At 40.4% G+C, this 23,519-nt stretch overlaps 1 protein-coding gene across 4 annotated transcripts in view; it reads right to left on the bottom strand.

Annotated features, from left to right (window-relative positions):
- neil3 (nei-like DNA glycosylase 3) overlaps positions 1-23,519 on the bottom strand; it is a 38,961-nt gene that overhangs the window by 2,926 nt on the left and 12,516 nt on the right. For all 4 annotated transcript variants that reach the window (XM_070550317.1, XM_015950759.3, XM_015950770.3 and 1 more), the window contains 4 exons: positions 22,858-22,932; positions 22,477-22,643; positions 1,654-1,817; positions 4-418 (listed from right to left, as the gene is read on the bottom strand). In XM_070550317.1, the coding sequence (XP_070406418.1) occupies positions 4-418; positions 1,654-1,817; positions 22,477-22,643; positions 22,858-22,932 (821 nt within the window). The remainder of the gene's footprint in view (positions 1-3; positions 419-1,653; positions 1,818-22,476; positions 22,644-22,857; positions 22,933-23,519) is intronic.

Below are 23,519 nucleotides of genomic sequence, written 5' to 3'. Positions count from 1 at the left end.
CACCCTGAGTTGGGGGCTCCATTTTGAGCTTTGTTACTAGGAGAGGGGCTGTGATCAATTCTCATTTTCTTGGATGGGTGACTGTAGGAGGCCAGTGATTCCCTTTTGGAGAGCTCGGCACTTTGCTTCTGCCAGCCACCAGAGGCATAATTGGGGCTTGTTGTCCCCTGGCAGAAGCTGTTTTTATATAAACCTCGTGCTGCCGCCAAGGAATTCAAATGACTGCCGGCCAGGGAGAGTGGAGAGTTTACAGGCTTTGGCTTCTTACTCATGTCAGAGAAAACAAGGGTGGAAGTCCCAAATGCAGACCTCCAGTTGACTTTGAGCTCCTCTCCTGGTTTCTTGAAGGCATTGCAGGGATGTTTAATTAAATCAGCGGTGAAGGGCGACACTTCAGTACTAATGTCGTCTTTGTGGGCTGCGGAGATGGGGCCAGAGTGAGAAACTCAATTTATGTTCAGCAGCTGCAGCTCATTCTGATGCACTGGCTGCTCTCACAAAATGCAGGTTGTTGTTAGTTTTAAGTGGTTAGCTTTGTCGTAAAACGTAGCAGTAAGCAGCATGCTGCTGTGCTCTTTAGTCACATTAAATGTCAAACAACCTTGGGTGCTGAAGATGCAAAAGAAAAATATATACAAAAATCTAAAAATTAAGGATGTATTTTTAGTAAACAGACTGAGGTTGGGTCATAAACAAAAAAGAAAAAAAAAAGCTGGGTTTCAGTTCCTCCAAAGCTTCAAACGTGCCCTAGAGAAGTGCCCTCGACCCCCAGCTGTGTCGGTGGAGATGCACAGTGGGAGGATATGAAAAATATAACAGCATGCATGTAAATCAGGGCTTTATCAAGAAGTTAGAGCACTCCATCAGCTTTATGTGGAGCAATAAGTGTGCTGTTCATTTTCAGAGATTTGGAGAATTTAAAATAAATACATGTACTGACTCTTCCTCACCTTTCCTGAAAAAAACAAAATAAAAATAAAACATGCTTCGTCAAGAATATTTAAAATCTTTAAATTTAGCTACTCATGTTTGATGTACTATACTTGTAGTACATTACAGTAATACTAGTATCGTTAGTGTGAGCAGAATTCACCCCGTGAATACAAAAAAAAAACATTTTATTTTGTTTTAAAACAAAAAAGATAAAGATTTGAATTCAAAGTAGAAAAAGTAAAACTTAAATAACTGTAAAACCGGAGCCAGACAAATGAAATATTTGGAATGCCGCTCGCAGCCATTTTCAGTCCTTGATGTATTTGAAATGTAGCAGTGTACAAAGAAACGTATCAATACGAGTTAAGCCAATCAGCTGTGGTTTGCTTGCTGCAGCTGGGATGGAGCATGAGGATGTGTTCCAAAGAAAAGTTTCACTGCTGCCACGATGCATCTCCAGACACACAGAGAAGAATGACCAGCTGACAGAAGTGGTCATTACTCGTGCTGGAACATACCACCTCTCATCACAGAGAACTTCACTCAGTTCACTCCGGTGTCATTTAGCATTTGCCACGCTGCTCAAAGCACTGGAGCATTGTGTGTACATGTATTATATAGCAAAGAAAAAAAAAAGTTACATTTTTTGTTTTCTTGTTAACACAGAGGTCCTGTCACCCTATTAAAGACAGTGACTGTAAAAGAGAAAATTTCACTCACCCTCAGGTTTTGGAGTACGGCAAGCATCACAGGCTTTAGCTGTTGGCTGGTTGATGAGCGTGCAGAGTTGACAAGCCCAGTCCTCCTCCTCCTTCTTGGCTACATCATCACTGGTTCTCTCATTATAGGTCCAACTGATCAGACTGTTTCTAGGTGGGAGCTGGCTGGATACAAAAAAAACAGTGCATAAAATAACAAAAAAAAAAAAGGTGATTCTGAAATTTACTTCAGCACAAACAGCTTAAGTTTTTTAAAGAGCAAGTCACATCAAAATCAACTTATTTTAGCTGATAACTAGTATAAATGAGTGTCTAATAGTGTTGTAGACATGTGTAGTTATTTTTGCATTTTGATGCGAACGTCAGTATAGCGCCATCTTCGGCTCAAAAGTATAGAACACGTCTATTTTGAGTCGGTTTTAGCCAATGGCTAATGAGAACAATGCTATGTATTTCAGAAAAGTACTACATAGCAGCTCTGTGGCTGTAGGTTATAAAAGCACCACGGTCTCAATCAGCCTTGTAGCATTCAGGGCTCGTAAGTGAGTTGTGCGGTAGTTAGCATTAGCATTTTGTCAGAGTCCCAGCAAAACTTCTAGTATTAAAATTATTTAGTTCGAGTAGCTTGGCTGTTAGATTTTGTAGTTTAGTATTTTTTACATCAGACTCTTTCACCAACTTGATTGAGTTAGAACCGATTATGCTGGTTTGAAGAGCTTTTCACAAATTAGTCCAAGCCGTTCCAGTAATTAGCCGGATCCCGCCGACTGCCACTTCCCCAAAACGGAGATTTTGGGCCCAATCTGAGGTGAGTAAGCTAAATAATTACTTTTAACAGCTTCTAAAGATTGTTCTCTAACTGTAATTTAGCAGCTATATTTATAATTACAAAGTAAGAGAGACGTGGACGTGGTTCACATAATTTAGACAATCAGTCCACACTGCCGCAGGCTCGAAGCGAGTGTTGTGTGTGTTATAATTTCACAGACTGGCTCGGGTTGAGTTTTTGTGCCAGTTAGTCATATCAGCGCTGATACAGAGCAGGAGGGACAATGACGAGCAGCTCCTCCTTCTGCTAAAAAGCTGACCCGGTTCTGAACTGGTGCTGAGTCCAATTCAGATTAGAACATGTCTGATTCTGGACCCTGAGTTAGCTCTGAGAGCAGTCAGATCACTCACCAGCCGTGTTATAAAGCACATATATTAGACAGTTTGTTTTGTACATGATCTAAGTTACTTAATTCCCACAACAAAGTGATATTATATTTTTCAAGCTAAGTCTGCCCAAGTCGGATGTAGTCCTCCAGCCTGCACCGGTCCAGACTAGAAGCCTTGCAGGTGAATTATTTAACAATCTGGCTTTCTTTACCTTCTAGTTTTAACATTATGTCATCATTTCAGCTTATTGTTACATGTGTGTTGCTGCTTTTAAAAACAGCTATAAGTATATTTGCTGTTTCTATATATTTCACATAGCATCCCAGCAGTTGTGTGTCTGACACTGGGACCATGATGGGAATTCCAGCCAGAGCAGCTTCTACACTCCTGAACAGACCCAGGTGTGGTGGAGAGCTTCTGAGCAGCTTCCATCTGAATGACAGAACAAGCTCTATGAACTGATCCAGGTAAAAGCATTCTAAATAATAATGTACTCTGTTTCCTGTTTTTTTCCTTACATCTCAGCCTGGCAGGTCATCACTGAAGAGGAGTATCGTCCCAGACACACCAACATCCCATTTTACCTCAGGGCCTCCTGATCTAACAGAAAAACCTGTAGCTTCATCCTTGCTCTGCTTTCCACGTTTGTCATCATCTCTGGATGCGACCTCTCACAACACTGTGATGTTATATATAATTTTTTTTTCAGGCTAAATGAACCCAAGTAATCTGCTGTCAGACTGTGTAGTAAAGGTGAGTTGTTTTTAATCATTATTTAATCTTTATTACAGCCTTTGAGTTTTAACATTAACTATGTTTTTTGTTTCATAGCTTATTGCTACACGTGTGTTGTTGCTGCAAGCTTGGAGCTAGATTACATCATGCCATCATGAAGGAGACTACTGATTCTGGCCCTGTGACACTTGGTGGCGTGTGAGCTGATTCATCTGGTAAACAACATGTAAATTAAATATTTTAGTTTTTGCTATTAAAAGTAAATTAACTAATAACCTGCATTACTGCAGGACACTTACAATATGGACTCTACACCATGAGGCAGGCACACGTTAATACTCTATAAGAGCATATAAGGTGAGCAACACCACATATTATTGTTATTATTGTACACTGTCTTGGATTTATTTTCTTTCTGCATCTCATCATTAGCCTGGCTGATCACCTGATAACTCCTGTCATCTGGTTATGACAGCATGAGGATGTCCTCACACACCTGTAACCGATCACCTCATCTGGCAGAATAGAGAGAGAAGAGACAACATCACATCTCCTGTTCCTGGAAAGCCTTCAGCCATCCTTCGATGATTGAGAACCTCCATCACCTCTGTCTCCTGTCTGCCTACAATTATTATAATAAATATTGTGTTTGACAAGTTTTTTGTGCTGCCAATTGTCTCAGTTTGATTCCAGTTTTATATTTTAATGGATATTTATAAATGACATTAATTTAATTATCACATTGTTGCATGTTTAACTATCTCTATTGTGATGAATTAAACTAGCACCTCACTGTTAAACATGCTTGAAATTAAAACAAGCTTTTAAGTATTTATGGACATGAACAAAAACAGGAAATATATAAATTGAGATTTATTTAATTAATATAACAAATAACTGTTTAGAGGGGTAAGGAATCATTGAAAGGCACATTGTTCTGGAAGCTCCTTATCCTGACCACACCACCAGAGGAGACCAGCTGCAGACACCAGAGGATCACCTACGACCAAGAGAGCAGCTGGTATCAGTAAATAAATAATGAAATCAGGGCAGTTTTAGTGGGCTGAACACATTACAGAATAATTTTCTCATGGGGTATTTTCTTAACTTTCTATGCAGCAGATTGTAACTTGAGCCCAGGGCTCCTGGAGAGCTGCTATCCAGCACGTTTCAGTGGTTTTCCTGCTTTAACAGGTTAGATTAGCTGTTAAGCAGCTCAGCTATTTGTTGCTGATTAAAACCAGGTGTGCTGAAGCAGATACATCTGTAAAACATGCTGAATACTAGCTCTCTAGGACCGTGGAGCCAAACCCTGCAGCTAATCTAATGCTATGGCTAACTGCTACGTACCATTCAGAGCTGGTTCTGTTGGGTCTGCTTGTCTCCTCCAAATAGACTTGGTCCCTTTCTTCTCGAGTGTCTGGGTAAGTAGGGGGAGAAATGTCCTCCACTTCTAATGACTGCTCAGAGTGAAGGGAGCTAGCACTGTCTTGTTCCCCATTGTCTTGTCACTTGTCTCGGTCCGCCAGGCAACGCCTACAAATGTTGCAGTTTTTAGAATTGATTCGTGGGTGGAGAAGGACTCTGAGGCATGCTTGACCTGCCCTTTAAAGTGAAATCAAGAGACAATTCATTGTGCAACTAAAGATCTACAAAAAAGTTATAAAAAAATAAATGTACACATTTGTGTGTCCAATTGAATTTGAAGGCAAGAGCATATTTTAATTACTTTTTCTTTTTAGTTTTCTACATTGTAGCATAATTCAATATGAAAATCCAAGAGAACTAATGAATTAGCTTTGCATCTTTACAAAGCAGTTTTCACATAAGCAAAAACAGAAGGAGCTGATGAACTGGGCAACTGCTGCTTTACATCATGATAGCTATACTGAGGTGAGCCTAATCCTCTTGCTAACAAGGTGTAGTTGGTCGATATCAAACAGCTGATGTCTTTTATTAAAAGAACAGAGTAAGGTGGTTCTCGAAATGCCAGATTACCAAGTAAACGCTTGAAACAAACCACATTTCATGGTTAGATTCGGGGAGTTATTGTGAGTCCACTAAAATAGTTAAATGGGAGGTGCCTATGGAAAAAAAAAGGTTCACGCCCAAATCGCAATTCTTATTTATAAAGATTCAGAATTGATTCATAAAGAGTCAGAATCGATCCTGTCTGAAAACCTTTATGTAAACTGCAGTTATTCTGTGTGTCCCTGAACGCATCATCACTGGAGCCGATGCTAGCTGTGCTTCTCCGCTGTGTGTTCTTCCTATGCTGCAACCTGCTGAAATAAGACAAATATTTACATTTCTTATCATCCTGTGTGTATTCTATGAGTCAAGTACAGGTGCTGTCCGTAAAATTAGAATATCATGACAAAGTTGATTTATTTAGGTAATTCCATTCAAAAAGTGAATCTTGTATATTAGATTAATTCATTACACACAGACTGATATATTTTAAATGATTATTTCTTTAGTATTGATGATTATAACCGACAACTAATGAAAATCCCCAAATCAGTATCTACAAAAATTTGAATATCAATTTAGACCATCGACATAATATACGTGGACATCTTCTTTCCATAGGCTCCAATATCACTTTTTTGAGGCCAAATAGGAGGTGGCCACCACCGCAATTTTGACCGTGTCACAGGTTCCGTCAAGCCCAGACAATCCCATAAAAGGGAAGAGAGGAGGAGCTGAGGGTGGGGCTGTAAGGCTGGGATCAACTGACGACACCCTGTTGAAATAGCTACTAGCTAACCTGAAGCTAACCCAAAGCTAATGCGGAGGTGGGAGCTAAGCTAACGGAGGTAGCAACCTAGCTACAACCGGAGTTAACTGTGCACAACACCAGAGCTTCTGAGTCAGAGATACGCCAGGCTGACCGCTGGGTAAAACCGGGTGGAACACAGAGGTCTCCGAGACCTGTGGAAAGGTTTCCATCCCAGAGCTCCACAAGCCGTCAGCCCGCGCACCACACAGAAGCCGCGATCAGACAGATGCGCCGAGCTGCTGGGAGAACCAGCCGTCAGCCCGCCGCAGCAAACAGAAGCCGCGATCAGACAGAGATGCGCTGAGCTGCGGGGAGAAGTGGCGTATTTTGGCGGTTCTGGCTTGCCATAAGAACCAGCCGTCAGCCCGCCGCAGCACACAGAAGCCGCGATCAGACAGATGCACCGAGCTACTGGGAGAACCAGCCGTCAGCCCGCCGCAGCACACAGAAGCCTCGATCAGACAGCGATGCGCCGAGCTACTGGGAGAACCAGCCGTCAGCCCGTGCAGCTAACAGGAGCCGCGATCAGACAGAGATGGACCGGGCTGCGGGGAGGGGATAAGGGTGGAAAACATCGGTCTCCCGAGAGCTCCACAAGCCAATAGTCGGAACCCAGCTCCACCAACATGTTATATTTCAACCCATTTTCTAAAGTGCAGCATTATGTGAAATGCACTGGGTTTTACCCTATTACATTTAAATTTCATGGTTAAACAGTACATGTTAAAATCTAAGCTCAGCTTGTCAGTGACCTAAAATACATAAATATAATTTTACTTACCGAAAAAAAATGAAGTGGAGACTCCTTGGACGCTCTATTAGTGCAATTAATGCCACAGCAAGTCATTTTGTCCAACAATTTCACAAAAAATATATCCAAAAAAGAATACACAAACACAGAGACTCAAAATGCCGGAGCAGTTTCCAAGCCAGACCGAGGCTCTACTGAGGCCTTTCCACGGAGCTAGCTCTGTGGTCACGTGGGTCGGATGCTCATTAATTATACAGAATTTTAGGCTTTTAATACACTTAAACAGAAGAGTGAGAAACAAATTCACCCCCCTCATAGTTGTCATGAGTGTAAACTAGATCATTTAAACAAAAACATGTTCTGGTACCAGGCTGTAAACATGTTTATTTCTGCTGTGAAATTGGTATTTTTAACATGGGAGTCAATGAGGATTCGCTCGCTTCTGACACCAGCCCCCAGTGGATGAGGGTGGAACTGCAATTTTTGGTACTTCCGGGTTTGACTCAATTTTAGAGCTCTGTTGTGGAGGCTTGATTTAGACCAGGGATTCCCAAAGTGTGGTGCGCGCACCCCTGGGGGTGCGCGAGCTGCCGCTAGGGGGTGCGCGAGGTAAAAAGTGTAATGGCTGCGGAGCGCAGAGAAGTCTGTCATATGTCACCATTATTGTAGAAACTCATTTGTGGGTTGCCCTAAGAAAAAGTAAGTGGGCCCAATAAATGTAATTGAAAACAAGTATATTTTTGCACGCGTGTCCTCCACATGTGCCCTAGCTTCATAATAACAATGCGCCGAGCTTCAGCACTCTGGCCTGCGCACGCCGATATGTTCCGTCGCGCGCGCGCACGTGTCCTCCGCATGTGCCCTAGCTTCATAATAACAATGCGCCGAGCTTCAGCACTCTGGCCTGCGCACGCCGATATGTTCCGTCGCGCGCGCATGTCCTCCGCATGTGCCCTAGCTTCATAATAATAACAATGCGTCGAGCTTCAGCACTCTGGCCTGCGCACGCCGATATGTTCCGTATTTGATCATTTTTAACGGTGTTGGAGGAATCTGAAGGTGAGTCATTCTGGCAGATTGTAATTAACACCTGTCTCATGCAGGTGTTCTGACATTGTAAACCTCACACGCAGAACATTGTGGATGTAACAAAATAAATCAAGAAATGATTCCCATTCAGGCTATTGACAGCGCGCTGAAGATCTGAAGTTCAGAGTAAGTCTGTCAGAGGTCAGACGCGTTCCAGCGGAACCACGGCTCACGGGTGCACATGTGAGCACATCTGGGCTGGGCAGAAGTTTAAATAGCGCCAATAACGAGACGCGGTAACTTGAGCGGCTGTGCGCGCGCACACACACAGAATCAATAAGCACGCACGCTGCTTTAACTCCGGCGCGCCGTCAGACTGAAGGCAGAAATGAACGCTGCCTCCACCGTGATAAAAACTTTTAAGAGGTTATTTTTCATTCAAGGTCAAATTAAGATATTAGCTTCTGGGAAGAGTCGGGTCCGCTCCAGCCAGTGACTCCTCATGAACCTGACCACAAGCCCTGTTACTGCACCATTTGTTATTCCAGTCAGCGTAGCAGCGGATCGCAGATTCAGCCACACCATAAAACAGCAATAAGTTGGTCTGAGGTAAAAGTGAACATCATGGCTATATCTTGTCCCCTATTGACATTTGATTACGCACAAGTAGGTGATCAGCTCAGGTTTACGCAGAGCAGAAGGAAGGAGAGCGCTCTGGCCGCAGAAGTTAAACGTTCCTACTTTAAGAAAACCGTTAAATTGCATTGTTTATGTGCTACCTGGGCACTCCAAATATTTATTTTAAATGAAATCAAAGGAAATTGTAATGGTATCGAATGTTTATTATTTACTATTTAAAAATGAAAGTGATTGGGAATTTTTTTAACCCTGTCTGTTTAGCTTGACATCTGATATACATATATATATATATATACATATATATATATATATATATATATATATATATATATAGAGCCATGCCCCGATGTGTGTGTGTGTATGTGGGGGGGGTCGACATGGTCGGGACATAGAAGGGGGTGCGCGGCTAAATAAGTTTGGGAACCGCTGATTTAGACCAATGCCAAAAAAATAAAGAGGAATTTTAGAAATGTTGGCCAACTGAAAAGTATGAGCATGTACAACACTCAGTTGGGGCTCCGTTGGCCTGGATTATTGCAGCAATGTGGAGTGGCATGGAGTCTGCTCAGGTGTTATGAGAGTCCATGGTGCTCTGACAGTATGGCTGCAGCTATCGAATATTTTTGCAATCGAGTACTCTAATAAATTACCCTTTTGTGTTTGTAGACCATTATATCAAATAGCATGTTTTAAATATGAAAGACCTCTTAAAATAAGCAAGCAACTGACAGTTATTATTCAAGTTTTATTCAAAATTAGTTTTCAAAACTTCAGCACTTCAACTTTATTTCACAGTAAACAAATGCCTGTGCAAAAAATAAGTATACAACCTGAGCCAATTTTTCTACTAGCCTGACAAGCCAGACAAAAACCAGGATGATAACTGTTTGTCAATAAGTCAAGTATGGAACTGATTGTTCCATACTTGACTTATTGTGTAGAAATCTGGGGAGCAACATACAAAAACTATACACAACCCTTATTTATTTTACAGAAAAGAGATCTGAGCATCAATTATAGTGGCTGTAGAGATCCTTCGAACCCATTGTTTATTAAATATAAATTACTGAAATTTCATGATTGAAAAGACTGGAAAATCTTACAAACCATGTATAAAGCCAATTTAGGTACTCTGCCAACAAACATTCAAGGGATATTTGAAAAGAGAACTAGTAATTACATGCTGAAAGAAACTGATGTGTTTACAAAACCTAGATTTAGAACTAAAATTAAGGAATGGAATATATCTGTAAATGGTGTTAAATTATGGAATAACCTTAAAAGGGAAATTAAAAAACTCTGTCATTTAATATACTCAAAAAATGTACCAAATTGAGTGTACTAAATGAAAATGTAAATTAAATCAATGATCATGATCACACTGGAATTTAGAACAGGAAAAAGTTTAAAATGAATCTGTATGTGTGTCTGACAAATGGAAATTGTATATAAATTGATTATTTCTTCTGGAAAAGGGGGCAGAAATTATAAGATGTTTTTCTTCATTCTGCTCCTTTTCATTCAAATTAGATTTTTTTGTTATGTATTTCTTATTGTTTATGTTTTATTTATTTTTATTTTTGAAAGAGATAGATAGACAGACAGACAGACAGACAGACAGAAAGAAAGAAAGAAAGAAAGAAAGAAAGAAAGAAAGAAAGTAGCGCTGCGAGCAGCTGCGGCCCAAACAGCACCAGCACTGCTCATGGCGCATGCGCAAACATGGCACGCGAGCTATTTCCCCATTAACACACGTCCGTTTTAATTTCTATTTATTTTCCTCACACAATAACAAGGATAGTCGAGAAAGCATGTTTGCCGTGGTTATGTCGAATTATACTGATCACAAAACATTTATTTACTTTATTTCATTTTCCTCCGCCACTCATAAATACCTGTCCTCCTGCAGCAATCCCGAGGGACAACAGACATCAATAACAGCACAATAAAAAGTCTGACGTGTTGTGTAAAAACTGCTATTTTTAGCACATTTTTAGGTCCGACGTGTTACTATCAGACGCACACTGTGAGCTGAAACGGAGTGCTACAAATGAAAAAGTCACACAGTGTCCGCAGAATATATAGAGGGCCTCCGAGTCCACTTGCAGAAGTGACATTTACATGTGGATGTTTCCTGATCAGGTGCTGCAGCATGGAGGATGTGGTGTTGTGGTAGGCTAGATCCATTTTACAGTATTTACACTGGAGTACGTTTACCGCTTTACGATGTGAAAAATTGTCCCACACCTTTGACATTTTCTGTCTTTCGCACTCCACCGGGGTCCACGTTGTCCACCATGGCTTAAGAGAAAGTTAAGTTACATTCGCTACTCGGGTGTGCATTCAGTGCAGTGTGTATGTGCGTCACTTATTCCGGTCTGGGTGAAACATGATCCCGGGCGATTTCAAAGCCATGAATTAATTAAACATGAATTAAACAAAGACTCGAGGCAGAGAATTTGACTTGAGGCTTTTCTGTACTCGAATTATTCGAGGTACTCGAGGAATCGTTTCAGCCCTATCTGACAGTGACCTTCAGCTCTTCTGAATTAGTGGGTCAGGCATATTGCATATTCCTCTTCACAATACTCCATAGATTTTCCATGTGGTTAAGGTCAGACGACCAGGAAACGTTTCATTGGCTTAATGAACTGAGGTCTCATTTATAAAGCTTGCTTACGCACAAAATAGGGTCGGAAAACTGCGTAAGAAACTTTCCACGCAAACTTTGGGATTTATAAAAGAAAACGTAGCGTAAAATTGTGCGCAACTTTAAGTTGACTAAGGACCTGGCTTACACACATTTTGGACATGGAGTGCACCTGCAGCACATTCTCACACCCTAAGCGTCGAAAAATGACGCGCTGTGCCAGAGCGTCGGCTTCCAACACCCGCAGTAAAACTGAGATTTGACCGAATTGTGACCTTTACCCTATTGCTATTTAACCTTCCCCTCACCCCCATCCTAACCTTAACTAGCTAGCACATGCAAAGCTTTGCTTCGCGTTTCATCATTCCTCTCAAACACGCATAACGGAAAATTTAAACTGACATACAGGATTAAGGTTAGGATTGGGGTGAAATCTCTGTTTTACCGCGGGCATCAGAAAAAGACGCTCTGGCACAGCATGCTGCCTCCCGATGCGCAGGGGCTCCCAACGCGTTGGAAACAAACGCTTGGTCACACTGCGTCATTTTTCGACGCTTAGAGTGTGAGAATGTGTTGGCTGCTGAGAAGGATAAAATTATGAATTCCAGCAGCATTATCACTTGTACCACTTCGCACACATAAGTAAATTCTCAAGTGCGGAAGTTGACCACACCCGCATTGCACCCTTAACTCATTCACTGCCAGCCATTTGCTGATTGGTAAAGCCCTTCGCTACCAGCGATTCTCACGGTTTTTACTGTTTTTTTAAGAGTCACAGAACGTTGCGCGCTAGGATGATGTCGACGCCAAAACACCCAAAACAAAGCGTAGACTCACCTCTTACATCAGGAAGAATCTGCGCATTTCGAGCGTTATCCGTTCTTTCATAATCCGTTGTTGAATTGTGATCGGCAGAAGCTTTTCTGGTTCGCGCTTCACTTTTTATACAGCAGTGGCCGAAAACAATTTCCTAACACATGGATTTTCTGCTTCCTGATCACGTGACATTTGACGTATGCGGATGAAGATCGGCTTTAGAGCTGAGATGTTTGTTCTCATGGTGTGAGGGATCATTCCGATGCCCACACAGCAAAAAAAAAAAAAAAATGCAGTGAACGGTTGGATTTAAAATGATGACGTTGGTCGTCACTGGCAGTGGATTAGTTCATTTGCACTTCACCCAAGTCCGCAGTGATGCGGAACTCGGGCAACAGTATTACCCACAAGTCTTTGCCGCAGGAGAAAAGGCTCAAGTTCCCTTTCTGAAAATATGTATTTTCTAATGAAATTAGTTGATTTTAGGACAATTAGTTGATGCTCTAAAACTTTTTGACACAGCAGCAATAAATGTGGCGGCTTGTATCTGCGATCTTGTTTTTTCGGTCACTACCCCAAGCTCATGACCATAGGTGAGGGTAGGAACATAAGATTGACAGGTAAATCAACAGCTTTACCACTTAGTCATGATACTTCAATTTTATGACCTGCACTTGTAAGTTCCATTATTTTTTACATTGTTTAAAAAGTGTTACCCTGTTTAGTCTGTGTATTGTTTCATGCTGACTGCAGTGAGCATAATTGACTTGTTAGGACCAGATATGGAGCTTTCACATCTAGGCCAGCACGGACCGGACTCGGTAGCTTCTAAAGTGTTCACATTTAGGTGGCCTTGTATTTTTCAGTGCTAAACTGGTCGGTTGTTTGGCCCACATACAAAGGCGGTCTGCTTGGTTTCTAAACAGGTCCAACACACCCAACTGCCATCATTTAAGGGAGCCACCACAGACATTTCCGTGCATCTTATGCCCCGCCCACATGCTTGGAGATTTTTCCGTTTCTGAGAAGGGTTGGGCAACATTTGATTTTGAACGATTTCGATTCTGGTTCCAAGTCCTCATTTCAATTCCGGTTCGTATCGATTCCGATTCTTTCAAGACATTACATGTTTTACATGAGCTAGCTAACCACAGGTCCTACTTGATGAAATAATATTAACTTTAACATGAATTTTAATCCTATGAACAATATCACCTTCATTTAGACAAAAACATGTTTTTGAGAAAGCAAGAAAAGCACAATCAGTGTGTTTGTTTCTGACCACATCCAAAGTCTGGAAGAAGCTTCTGGGATGAGAGGCTAAATGTCTCCAACATATCCAGAAACGTCCAGCTGTTTTCAGCTAAAACTCTCAGGATGATCATGTCCAGGATGACTGAGAACTACACCTCCATGCTGCAGCAGCGTTCAGTCAAAACAGAAACTGAAACTTAAATGCAGCTGCTGTCAGTAACAACCAAACTGATTTTAAACATTAACTCTCAACAGAAATAGTTCAAAAAGGAAATTTAAATTTTCACAACATTGTGTGTGATTTATTATTATTATTAATTATTATTTATTATCCCTTTCGACTCCTAGTGGCAGAAACTGGTGTGGTCCACCACAGAGATAGCTGCTCTTGCATGATGACTTTAATTATTCTACAGGTTATTGTTGCACCTTCTGACGCTCACGCTCACACACACACACACACACACACACACACACACACACACACACACACACACACACACACACACACACACACACACACACACACACACACACACACACACACACACACACACACACACACACACACACACACGAGTGTTGGTGCGGCTGCACCTGACTGCTGATGCTCCGTGTGTTTTTATTTCTGCAGTGAGACAAACTCACCTCACACCGTCCAGAGTTTGTTCTTTAAAGTTTCTATTAAATCCACCGTGTTGACATATTTAACAAGCTTCCTCTATGCTGCAGGAATTAAAGTTTACATTACGGAGTAAAAGTTCGGCAGACGCATTTGTTTATATTTGGCCGCTGCCCAACCCTATTCCTGAGGAGAGTGTGTGAACAAATCCTACCGATGCGGTACCCAGACCAACGCCATCCACCCCGATCCATGCTGGCCCAGATGTGGAGCTGCCATTAGTCTTCCTGTCCAACGATAAATGTTATTTGTGTATGTGAATACATGCTACTTGATGTAATAAAACTTGTTTATTAGTTTAACATGTTTCACACATACGGACATTGTATTATCTTTTTTTCCCCTCTTCTTCAGAAGACACACACACTCTAGTTGATATTTTTTATTATGAAGAGTATTGTGAATTGATTTGTATCGAGAATTGATTCTGAATCGAATCATCACCCAAATGCACATGTTTCAGGAACTAGCAGAATGACACATCAGAGGAGAGCTGAACACAGCAAGCTCGGGGGCCACAAAGAGGAACTATTGAGGACCACTGTTGTAGAATATTGCCACGCTGATATCAGCTGCAACAAATCCACGTTTTCATAGCTCTTCTGTTTTTCCTCTTTTTTGGCTTAAGCATTTTGGCCACAAACATCTGAATTGCCAGTTTGGCAATTTGCAAAACTGATATTGCTACAATAAAATAGAGATGGCCATACATTTTGCAGCACTTTTGACCATGTGATGTATGTGTATTTAAAATATGAATTTGATTATCAGTGCCGTTATGAAAGTCTGCCGCATATTTGGTTCTTTTCTAAAACACAGGAAAGGTTTCTTTTTTTACCTTTTTTTTACGGAGAAAGAAGTGATGCCACCATCAGCGTCAGCTTTGAGGAAGTTTACAGCCGGTAAACGAAACAGTCAGCAAGGTAAAAAAGAAACCTTTTCTGTGTTTTAAAAAAGAACCAAAACTGCAGTTTGAAACTAAACACAGTAAGAACATACCAAAGATGAAAGTCTGCTTTTGTGCCTTATACAATAACATACATGAAATAGTTAACAAAAATATTAGCTTCATCTAAACCTTCAACTTGCATTTTAGAACCAATCCCAACATTTCCTTTGGTTACTGCCCCCATTCTAGATATAATCAATCTATCCTTAGTACATGGATATGTACCACAGGATTTTAAGGTTGCTATAATCAAATCTTCACTTAAGAAGCCTTCTCTGGATCCAGAGGACCCAATGAATTATAAACCAACATCTAACCTTCCATTTTTATCCAAAGTCCTGAAGAAAATAGTGGCCATCCAAGTATGTCAGCATTTAAACACTAATGATCTGTTTGAGGAATTTCAGTCTGGTTTTAGAGTATCACAGCACTGAAACTGCATTAGTGAGAGTTACAAATGATATTCTCATGGCCTCAGATAAGAATCTTGTGTCTGTTCTAGTCTTGTTAGATCTCAGTGCTGCCTTTAACACAGAAGATCACAATGTTCTTGTAGAAAGACTTGAACATGTTGTAGGGATCAAAGGAACAGCGCTAGGCTGGTTTAAATCCTACCTGTCTGATAGATTTCATTTTGTAAATGTACATGACAAATCTTCTTCATACTCCAGGGTTACTTGTGGAGTACCACAGGGTTCAATGTTTGGACCAAGTCTTTATTCTATATACAGTGGGGCAAAAAAGTATTTAGTCAGCCACCGATTGTGCAAGTTCTCCCACTTAAAATGATGACAGAGGTCAGTCATTTTCAACATAGGTACACTTCAACTGTGAGAGACAGAATGTGAAAAAAAAATCCATGAATTCACATGGCAGGATTTTTAAAGAATTTATTTGTAAATCAGGGTGGAAAATAAGTATTTGGTCACTAACAAAAATTCAACTCAATACTTTGTAACATAACCTTTGTTGGCAATAACAGAGGTCAAACGATTACTATAGGTCTTTACCAGGTTCACACACACAGTAGCTGGTATTTTGGCCCATTCCTCCATGCAGATCTTCTCGAGAGCAGTGATGTTTTGGAGCTGTTGCCGAGCAACACGGACTTTCAACTCCCTCCACAGATTTTCTATGGGGTTGAGGTCTGGAGACTGGCTAGGCCTCTCCAGGACTTTCAAATGTTTCTCACGGAGCCACTCCTTTGTTGCCCGGGCGGTGTGTTTGGGATCATTGTCGTGTTGGAAGACCCAGCCACGTTTCATCTTCAAAGCTCTCACTGATGGAAGGAGGTTTTGGCTCAGAATCTCACGATACATGGCCCCATTCATTCTGTCCTTAACACGGATCAGTCGTCCTGTCCCCTTAGCAGAAAAACAGCCCCAAAGCATGATGTTCCCACCCCCATGCTTCACAGTAGGTATGGTGTTCTTGGGATGCAACTCAGTATTCTTCTTCCTCCAAACAAAACGAGTTGAGTTTATACCAAAAAGTTCTACTTTGGTTTCATCTGACCACATGACATTCTCCCAATCCTCTGCTGTATCATCCATGTGCTCTCTGGCAAACTTCAGACGGGCCTGGACATGCACTGGCTTCAGCAGCGGAACACGTCTGGCACTGCAGGATTTGATTCCCTGCCGTTGTAGTGTTTTACTGATGGTGACCTTTGTTACTGTGGTCCCAGCTCTCTGCAGGTCATTCACCAGGTCCCCGGATTCTTGCTCACCGTTCTCATGATTATTTTGACCCCACGGGATGAGATCTTGCGTGGAGTCCCAGATCGAGGGAGATGATCAGTGGTCTTGTATGTCTTCCATTTTCTGAGAATTGCTCCCACAGTTGATTTTTTCACACCAAGCTGCTTGCCTATTGTAGATTCACTCTTCCCAGTCTGGTGCAGGTCTACAATTCATTTCCTGGTGTCCCTCGAAAGCTCTTTGGTCTTGGCCATAGTGGAGTTTGAAGTCTGACTGTTTGAGGCTGTGGACAGGTGTCTTTTATACAGATAATGAGTTCAAACAGGTGCCATTAATACAGGTAACGAGTAGAGGACAGAAAAGCTTCTTAAAGAAGACGTTACAGGTCTGTGAGAGCCAGAGATTTTCCTTGTTTGAAGTGACCAAATACTTATTTTCCACCCTGATTTACAAATAAATTCTTTAAAAATCCTGCCATGTGAATTCATGGATTTTTTTTTCACATTCTGTCTCTCACAGTTGAAGTGTACCTATGATGTAAATTACTGACCTCTGTCATCATTTTAAGTGGGAGAACTTGCACAATCGGTGGCTGACTAAATACTTTTTTGCCCCACTGTATATGCTCCCAATTGATAAAATCATTAGACAGCATGGGATAAACTTTCACTGTTATGCTGACGATACTCAGTTATGTTTATCCATTAACCCTGATGAACCTAATCGGTTGGGTAGATTACAGGCTTGTCTTGAGGACATAAAAAAAATGGATGACTCTAAACTTTTTGCTTTTAAATCAAGACAAGACAGAAGTTCTCATCTTTGGACGAGAAATCCAGAAAAGGAAATAGCTTAGTCAATCACCTGACCTGAATGGCATTACATTAATTTCTGAGAACAAAGTAAGGAACCTTGGTGTTATCTTTGACCAGGACATATTCAAATCCCAAGTTAAACAAGTTTGTAGGATTTCCTTTTTCCACCTTCAGAATATTGCTAAGATTAGAAGCATCCTTTCCAGGAGTGATGCTGAAAAACTAGTTCATGCATTTATTACATCAAGACTGGATTACTGTAATTCATTACTCTCAGGAAGTCCACGGAATGTAGTTAAAAGTCTTCAGCTTGTCCAAAATGCTGCAGCTAGAGTTCTGATGAGAATTACAAAGAGAGATCATTTCTCTCCTGTCTTAGCTTCCCTACATTGGCTACCTGTTAAAGTCAGAATAGATTTTAAGCTCCTTCTTCTCACATATAAAGCTCTTAACAATCAAGCTCCATTACATCAGTGACCTGATTGTTCCATACGTTCCTAACCAAGCACTTCGATCTCAGGCCGCAGGTTTACTGGTGTTCCCAGAATATCTAAAATTAGGATGGGAGGCAGATCTTTTAGTTATCAGGCTTCTCTCCTGTGGAACCAGCTCCCAGCTTTAGTCCGTGAGGCAGACACCTTGTCTACTTTTAAGAATAGGTTTAAAACATTTTTATTTGATAGGGCCTATAGTTAAAATCTGATGTTAGCCTAGATCTGGACAAGTGGGCGAGTAGAGGGAGGTGGAGTGTACAGTCGGTAAAGACGGCTCTCCCTTGCCCTGCCTCCAACATGCCTCCATCTAAAAAGGTTAGGTTATCCAGAGTTATCTCTGTAGTTATGCTGCAATAGGCTTAGACTGCTGGAGGATACACTGACCACTTTTCACACTCGACTACTTTCTTCTACAATCTGCTCTTTAACCAGTGTTGGGAGTAACGCCATTTAAGTATAACGGCGTTTCTAACGGCGTTCTTTTATAGGTAACGGAATAATCTAATTAATTACTTTTCCCGCCGTTGCAACGCCGTTACCGTTACTGGGGACGGAAGGTTGTGCGTTACTATGTGCTTGTCGAACATTGAGCAACAGCGTGAGCCTTTCTGACCGCCACACTTCAGCTGCAGCCAGGGAGAGAGAGGAGTCGGTAAAGCACTTACAAACACCATGATGATTGGCCGGGTGGGCGGAGACCTTCACCGTCTCAGTCGCTGAATGCACATCAAAGCAATGACGGGAATAATGCCGTTTAAAATAACCGCGTTAATAAAAAATATTTCTTTCTGTAACGAGCAAACTAATTAATTACGTCTTCTTTTAACAAAACGATCGTTTCTGTTACTGATAAGAAAATGCGTGCGTGAAGCAGCGTGGTGTGTTGAAGCTGTCATCATCAGCTGATCAGGAGCTAAAGAGGCAGATGTTTTCATCCAAGTGCGTCACGGCCCGTGAAGAACGAGGAAGACGTGATGTATATCTACGGCTGCAGACCCCCCGCAGATTTGTTGCTGCAGCAGCAAATCTGCGGATCTGCAGCCGTGCCCTTAGCGTGACAGCGGGACGTCCCGAAGGTCCGCTCACCTGTTCACCGCTCAGACGTCCTGATCTTCTGCCTTCCTAGATCATCCAGCTGTAACCTGTTCCTGATCATGTCTTTAGTCCCGCTGTAACACTGATGCATCAGTCTCAAACGTCATGGAGCTCAGGTGTTATTAGAACTACCTGTGTGTGTTTACCACCCAGCTTCAGCTCTTCTGTGGTTGGGTCTGACCCACGTTAGTACATTTAAGTCCTCCATCAGGCTTGTGCCTCTTCTAGTGTCATTTTAAAGGATATTTATTTATTTATTTAACCGTTACTAGATTAGCAGCAACAGAAATGCTGCTAAAAACACACAATTATGTGAAGCTGGAAAAATTAGAATACTGTGCAAAATAACATTTATTTCTGTAATTTAACTAGACTGAGAGACAATTTAAAGGCTCGGGAACCTTTACAGGTGTTTCTATTTGCAATTTTAGTTTTTAGCTGATTGGGGTCTTGTTAAATATCACACAGTGACCTTTTAATAGTCTAGATTAGTGTAATGTTCCTATTAGTAGTTCCTCCTGTTAAGTGCGTATTTGTTTAAATTATTCAGGTTTACATAAAACATTTGGACATACATTTTATTATGTTCAGTCATTAGTCATTTATATTTTACTATTGTAGTAATTCTTGCATTCTTTAATGAAAAAAGTAACTAAGTAGTAACTTTTGTTGGTAATTAGTTACTTTTGTGATCTTGTAACTCAGTTAGTAACTGAGTTACTTTTTTGACAAAGTAATCAGTAACTATAACTAATTACTTTTTTAAAGTAACGTTCCCAACACTGTCTTTAACTGTATTATTTTCTGCTATTTCAGCAGTTAACTTTATTTTTTCTCTAAGTGTTTTTCTCCCCAGAAGAAGCTACAATGGTGTTCTGCTGAGCTGTGGTGGCCTCATGGAGGGGGCCATCGTCTAGCACACTGCTGCTAAACACTTAAACATTCTCCCTCTCCTGATAATAACTTTTTGCTTTCCTTGACATTGGATGTGCTACTGCTAGTTTACCCGTTTAATTACAGATTCACTAGGATAAATACAATAAAGTTTATCTCTCGCCAAATAAAATATTTACTGAGAAATCACAATGTAACCATAGACACATTGCTTGGTGTGTGTGTGTGTGTGTGTGTGTGTGTGTGTGTGTGTGTGTGTGTGTGTGTGTGTGTGTGTGTGTGTGTGTGTGTCTGCTCGGTCTTCTCGATCCCCAGTGAGTCGTGGTGGATGGCTGCTTATGCTGAGCCAGGATCCTCTGGAGGTTTATTCCTGTTAAAAGGGAGTTTTCCTCTCCACTGTCGCTAAATGCTTGCTTAGAATGAGGATTACTGTAAAGTCTTGATGCAATTTGATGGGTTCCTTATATAGGAAACATTTTTTTCTGATTGGCTTAATGAACTGACCTGGATTGGAATGTTTCTTATGTGAAGTGCCTTGAGATAACTCTTGTCGTTGTTTGGCACTATATAAACAAAATTGAATTAAATTGAATAGGTCCCATTGAAAAGCTATAGTCTTCAGTTCAGGGATTTTATTTATTTTTTATACAGAAGCAAACGTTTTTAATGTCTAACTTGCTGAAAACATTCTTATATTGTGTAGTAGTTAATGAAAAGAAGCCCACAAATATGTTTTTAAAATGTTCAAGTAAATGCAGCTTTTTTATGGAAGAGCTTGAACTGAGGAAGAGAACTTTGTTTTGTTGATGAGTGGGAGGTAAAAATAAATAAATAAATAAATAATGCATTTTCCATGTAGCATCTTTTTTTTGGTTTTGAGTTTCTTTTAGGATCATTTGAATGCTGTATGCATAACAAAAAGTTTTATTTTTTATGCATGCTAAATATGCAATGTTGTTTTTGTGACATAAATTGGCCAGTTTTGGAGTTTTGCTTTGAGTGTTACGCTACAATAATAAGACAGAATTATTCTGCACTGTGTGTGAAAATAAATTCGTATGCTTGTAACAAATGACAAATTCATAACCCTAGATGTAAAAATATATAATAAAAATAGGAATTATGTTTCAATTATAAAAATCTTATGCACAATACCAATAAAGAGAACATTAAAACTGATAAAAACTTCCAGTTTCAACAGCAAATGAAAATATGGAAGGAAACAGTGTATTTATTATAATAGCTCCAAGCATAGATGTTGGTGCGCTGACATGAAGCTGGAGTATGTTTTGACAAAAAGGCAAATCTATGATGCCAACAGTCATGGAGGAGGAGAGAAGCTGCAGCTTTCAGGAACGTCCTCACAGATTGCTTTATCAGCTGTGTAATGCATTGTAAGGGCTTTAGATCCTAACCCCTCACAAAGCTTTGCTCAAACATAGCCCAGGAGGCGTTGAGCCTGCGCCCTAACTGGCAAACACAGCCTTATATGCGCATTAATTTTCACCCCATAACACTTCCCACTCCCTGCCAAGCCCATCTGCCTGCAAAGATGGCCTCTGTGAATTTCAACATATCTCCTCAAAGAGCTGTGCAACTTCCGCAAAGACGGGTTTTAAAACGTGACACACAGCTTCAGCATTTTTTCTTCCATGTTATTATTTATTACAATTACTCTGGCTTCAGAGGAGCATTGTGGGAAAAATCAAAGTCAAAGAGCAACAACTGTAGTTTTAAAAATCTTCTAGAAACCAGAAAAATGATTGATAAAAAACATTTACTATTCAATGAAAATTAAACTGATCAATTGTAAGTTTTAGTGTTTAGATTTAAATAAAAAATATGTTTTATGTTCAAACATTAAATATGAATCTTGACAAGAAGATTTTAGGTTTATTTTATATATAAAAAAAAGACTACAGTTTAAAAGAACATCAGTAAGTGGACCAAAGGTTATTTAGGTTGATTAAATTATAATCACTATGATTCACTTTTGTAGTCAGAGCTGTGTTGCAAAATATGAAAAAAAAAAAAGCAAGGTATTGTCAACATTTAACCTTGAGCTAAAATGTTTTGAAAAGTTATCTAAAGTTTTTCAACCAAAATCTCAAACCTTCAAAGAAACTTAAATGTGCTATGTAAAGTTTTGGTTGAGTTGAGTTTAAAACAACAAAAGGTGACCAGAGTACTGAACAAAAAACAAAAACGAAAAAAAAAAAAACATGAAAAATACACTGTGCAAAATAGCAACACTTAAAGCAAAAGCAATAAAAACTGAGAACGGATTTAAAAATGCAATTGCGAAAAATGCAGGCAGAGTTTTCAAGCATGCAAAACAGCACTTCACAGTCAAAGTGCCAACGGTCCATGACGGTTTCTACCTGATATCAACTCCGGTGGGATCTCCTTTTTGACAGCGTTCACAGAAGTAAGTCATTCTACCATTATCGCCAAGACGACAGACTGTGATGGCATGAGAGCATCGGTCACACTGTGGACGTTTGTAGACTTTGTAATGTTTGTAAAGAGCTGAGCCAGTTTTGCGACACTAAGAGATGAATAGAGCAGAAAAACATTAGACCTAAACAATTATCAAGGAAACATCTCAAAAGAAAGAATAAAACAGAGTACTTTTCTACTCTGTCTAAAATCTAAAGCAAATCACCAAATGTTTAATATGAATGTGTGATGTAATCTTCTCTGATTTGCAACTTCCACTACAGCACACAAGAGAGTGTATAAAAACTGTAAAAGTGACCAACCTTATAAAAGAGAAGAGTGAAGTCTCTAGTCATCTTCACTAAATGGTTGATTTGCTTATCTGTCAACAGCTGCACCTGGAAATGAGCTGCCATTGGTCAGAGCAAATAAACCTCTCATTTTGAATAGCAGACAAAAATCCTTTCAGCATTAACAGATCGATAGTCCCAGCAAATACTCGTGGAAAACAACAGACCTGATTGAAGATGCTGGGTTTAAAAATATGCCAAGAATAAACACTGGTTTTATATTCTGGGGACTCACAGCCAGGGCAACAAAGACTTGATTCTAGATTGTTTGTTTGTTTTTGCTCTTCATGGACACGTAAGAGATTGGTCATGGAGGTAGAAGCTCATAAACATTCAGTAGTCCCAAAAAAAGAAGAGGCCAAAAGTCCTAGATTAATGTTATGGTCCAGTGTGCTAATATATTTGAAGAGCCTAGCAGAATGAAGGCTTGAGTAATAGTTTATTATTAGAAGTTTTCACATCATAAAGACCTTAATGGACAGGAACAGGTTAAGGCTTTTCATAATAGGCATATTTCTTTAGGCACTGCATGTTTTACTCTTCTCATGAAGATTTCCCCATTCGGATACGAAAGTAAATCTATGATACAAATCAGAGGCTAAAGCCCCTTGAGTCTCCATAAAGACCACATGCAT

The sequence above is a fragment of the Nothobranchius furzeri genome, chromosome 1, assembly GCF_043380555.1.
Source record: "Nothobranchius furzeri strain GRZ-AD chromosome 1, NfurGRZ-RIMD1, whole genome shotgun sequence".
In the NCBI taxonomy this organism is placed as follows: domain Eukaryota; kingdom Metazoa; phylum Chordata; class Actinopteri; order Cyprinodontiformes; family Nothobranchiidae; genus Nothobranchius; species Nothobranchius furzeri.
Note: the sequence above shows the minus strand (reverse complement) of the source record. Positions and strands in the feature narration are given on the sequence as shown.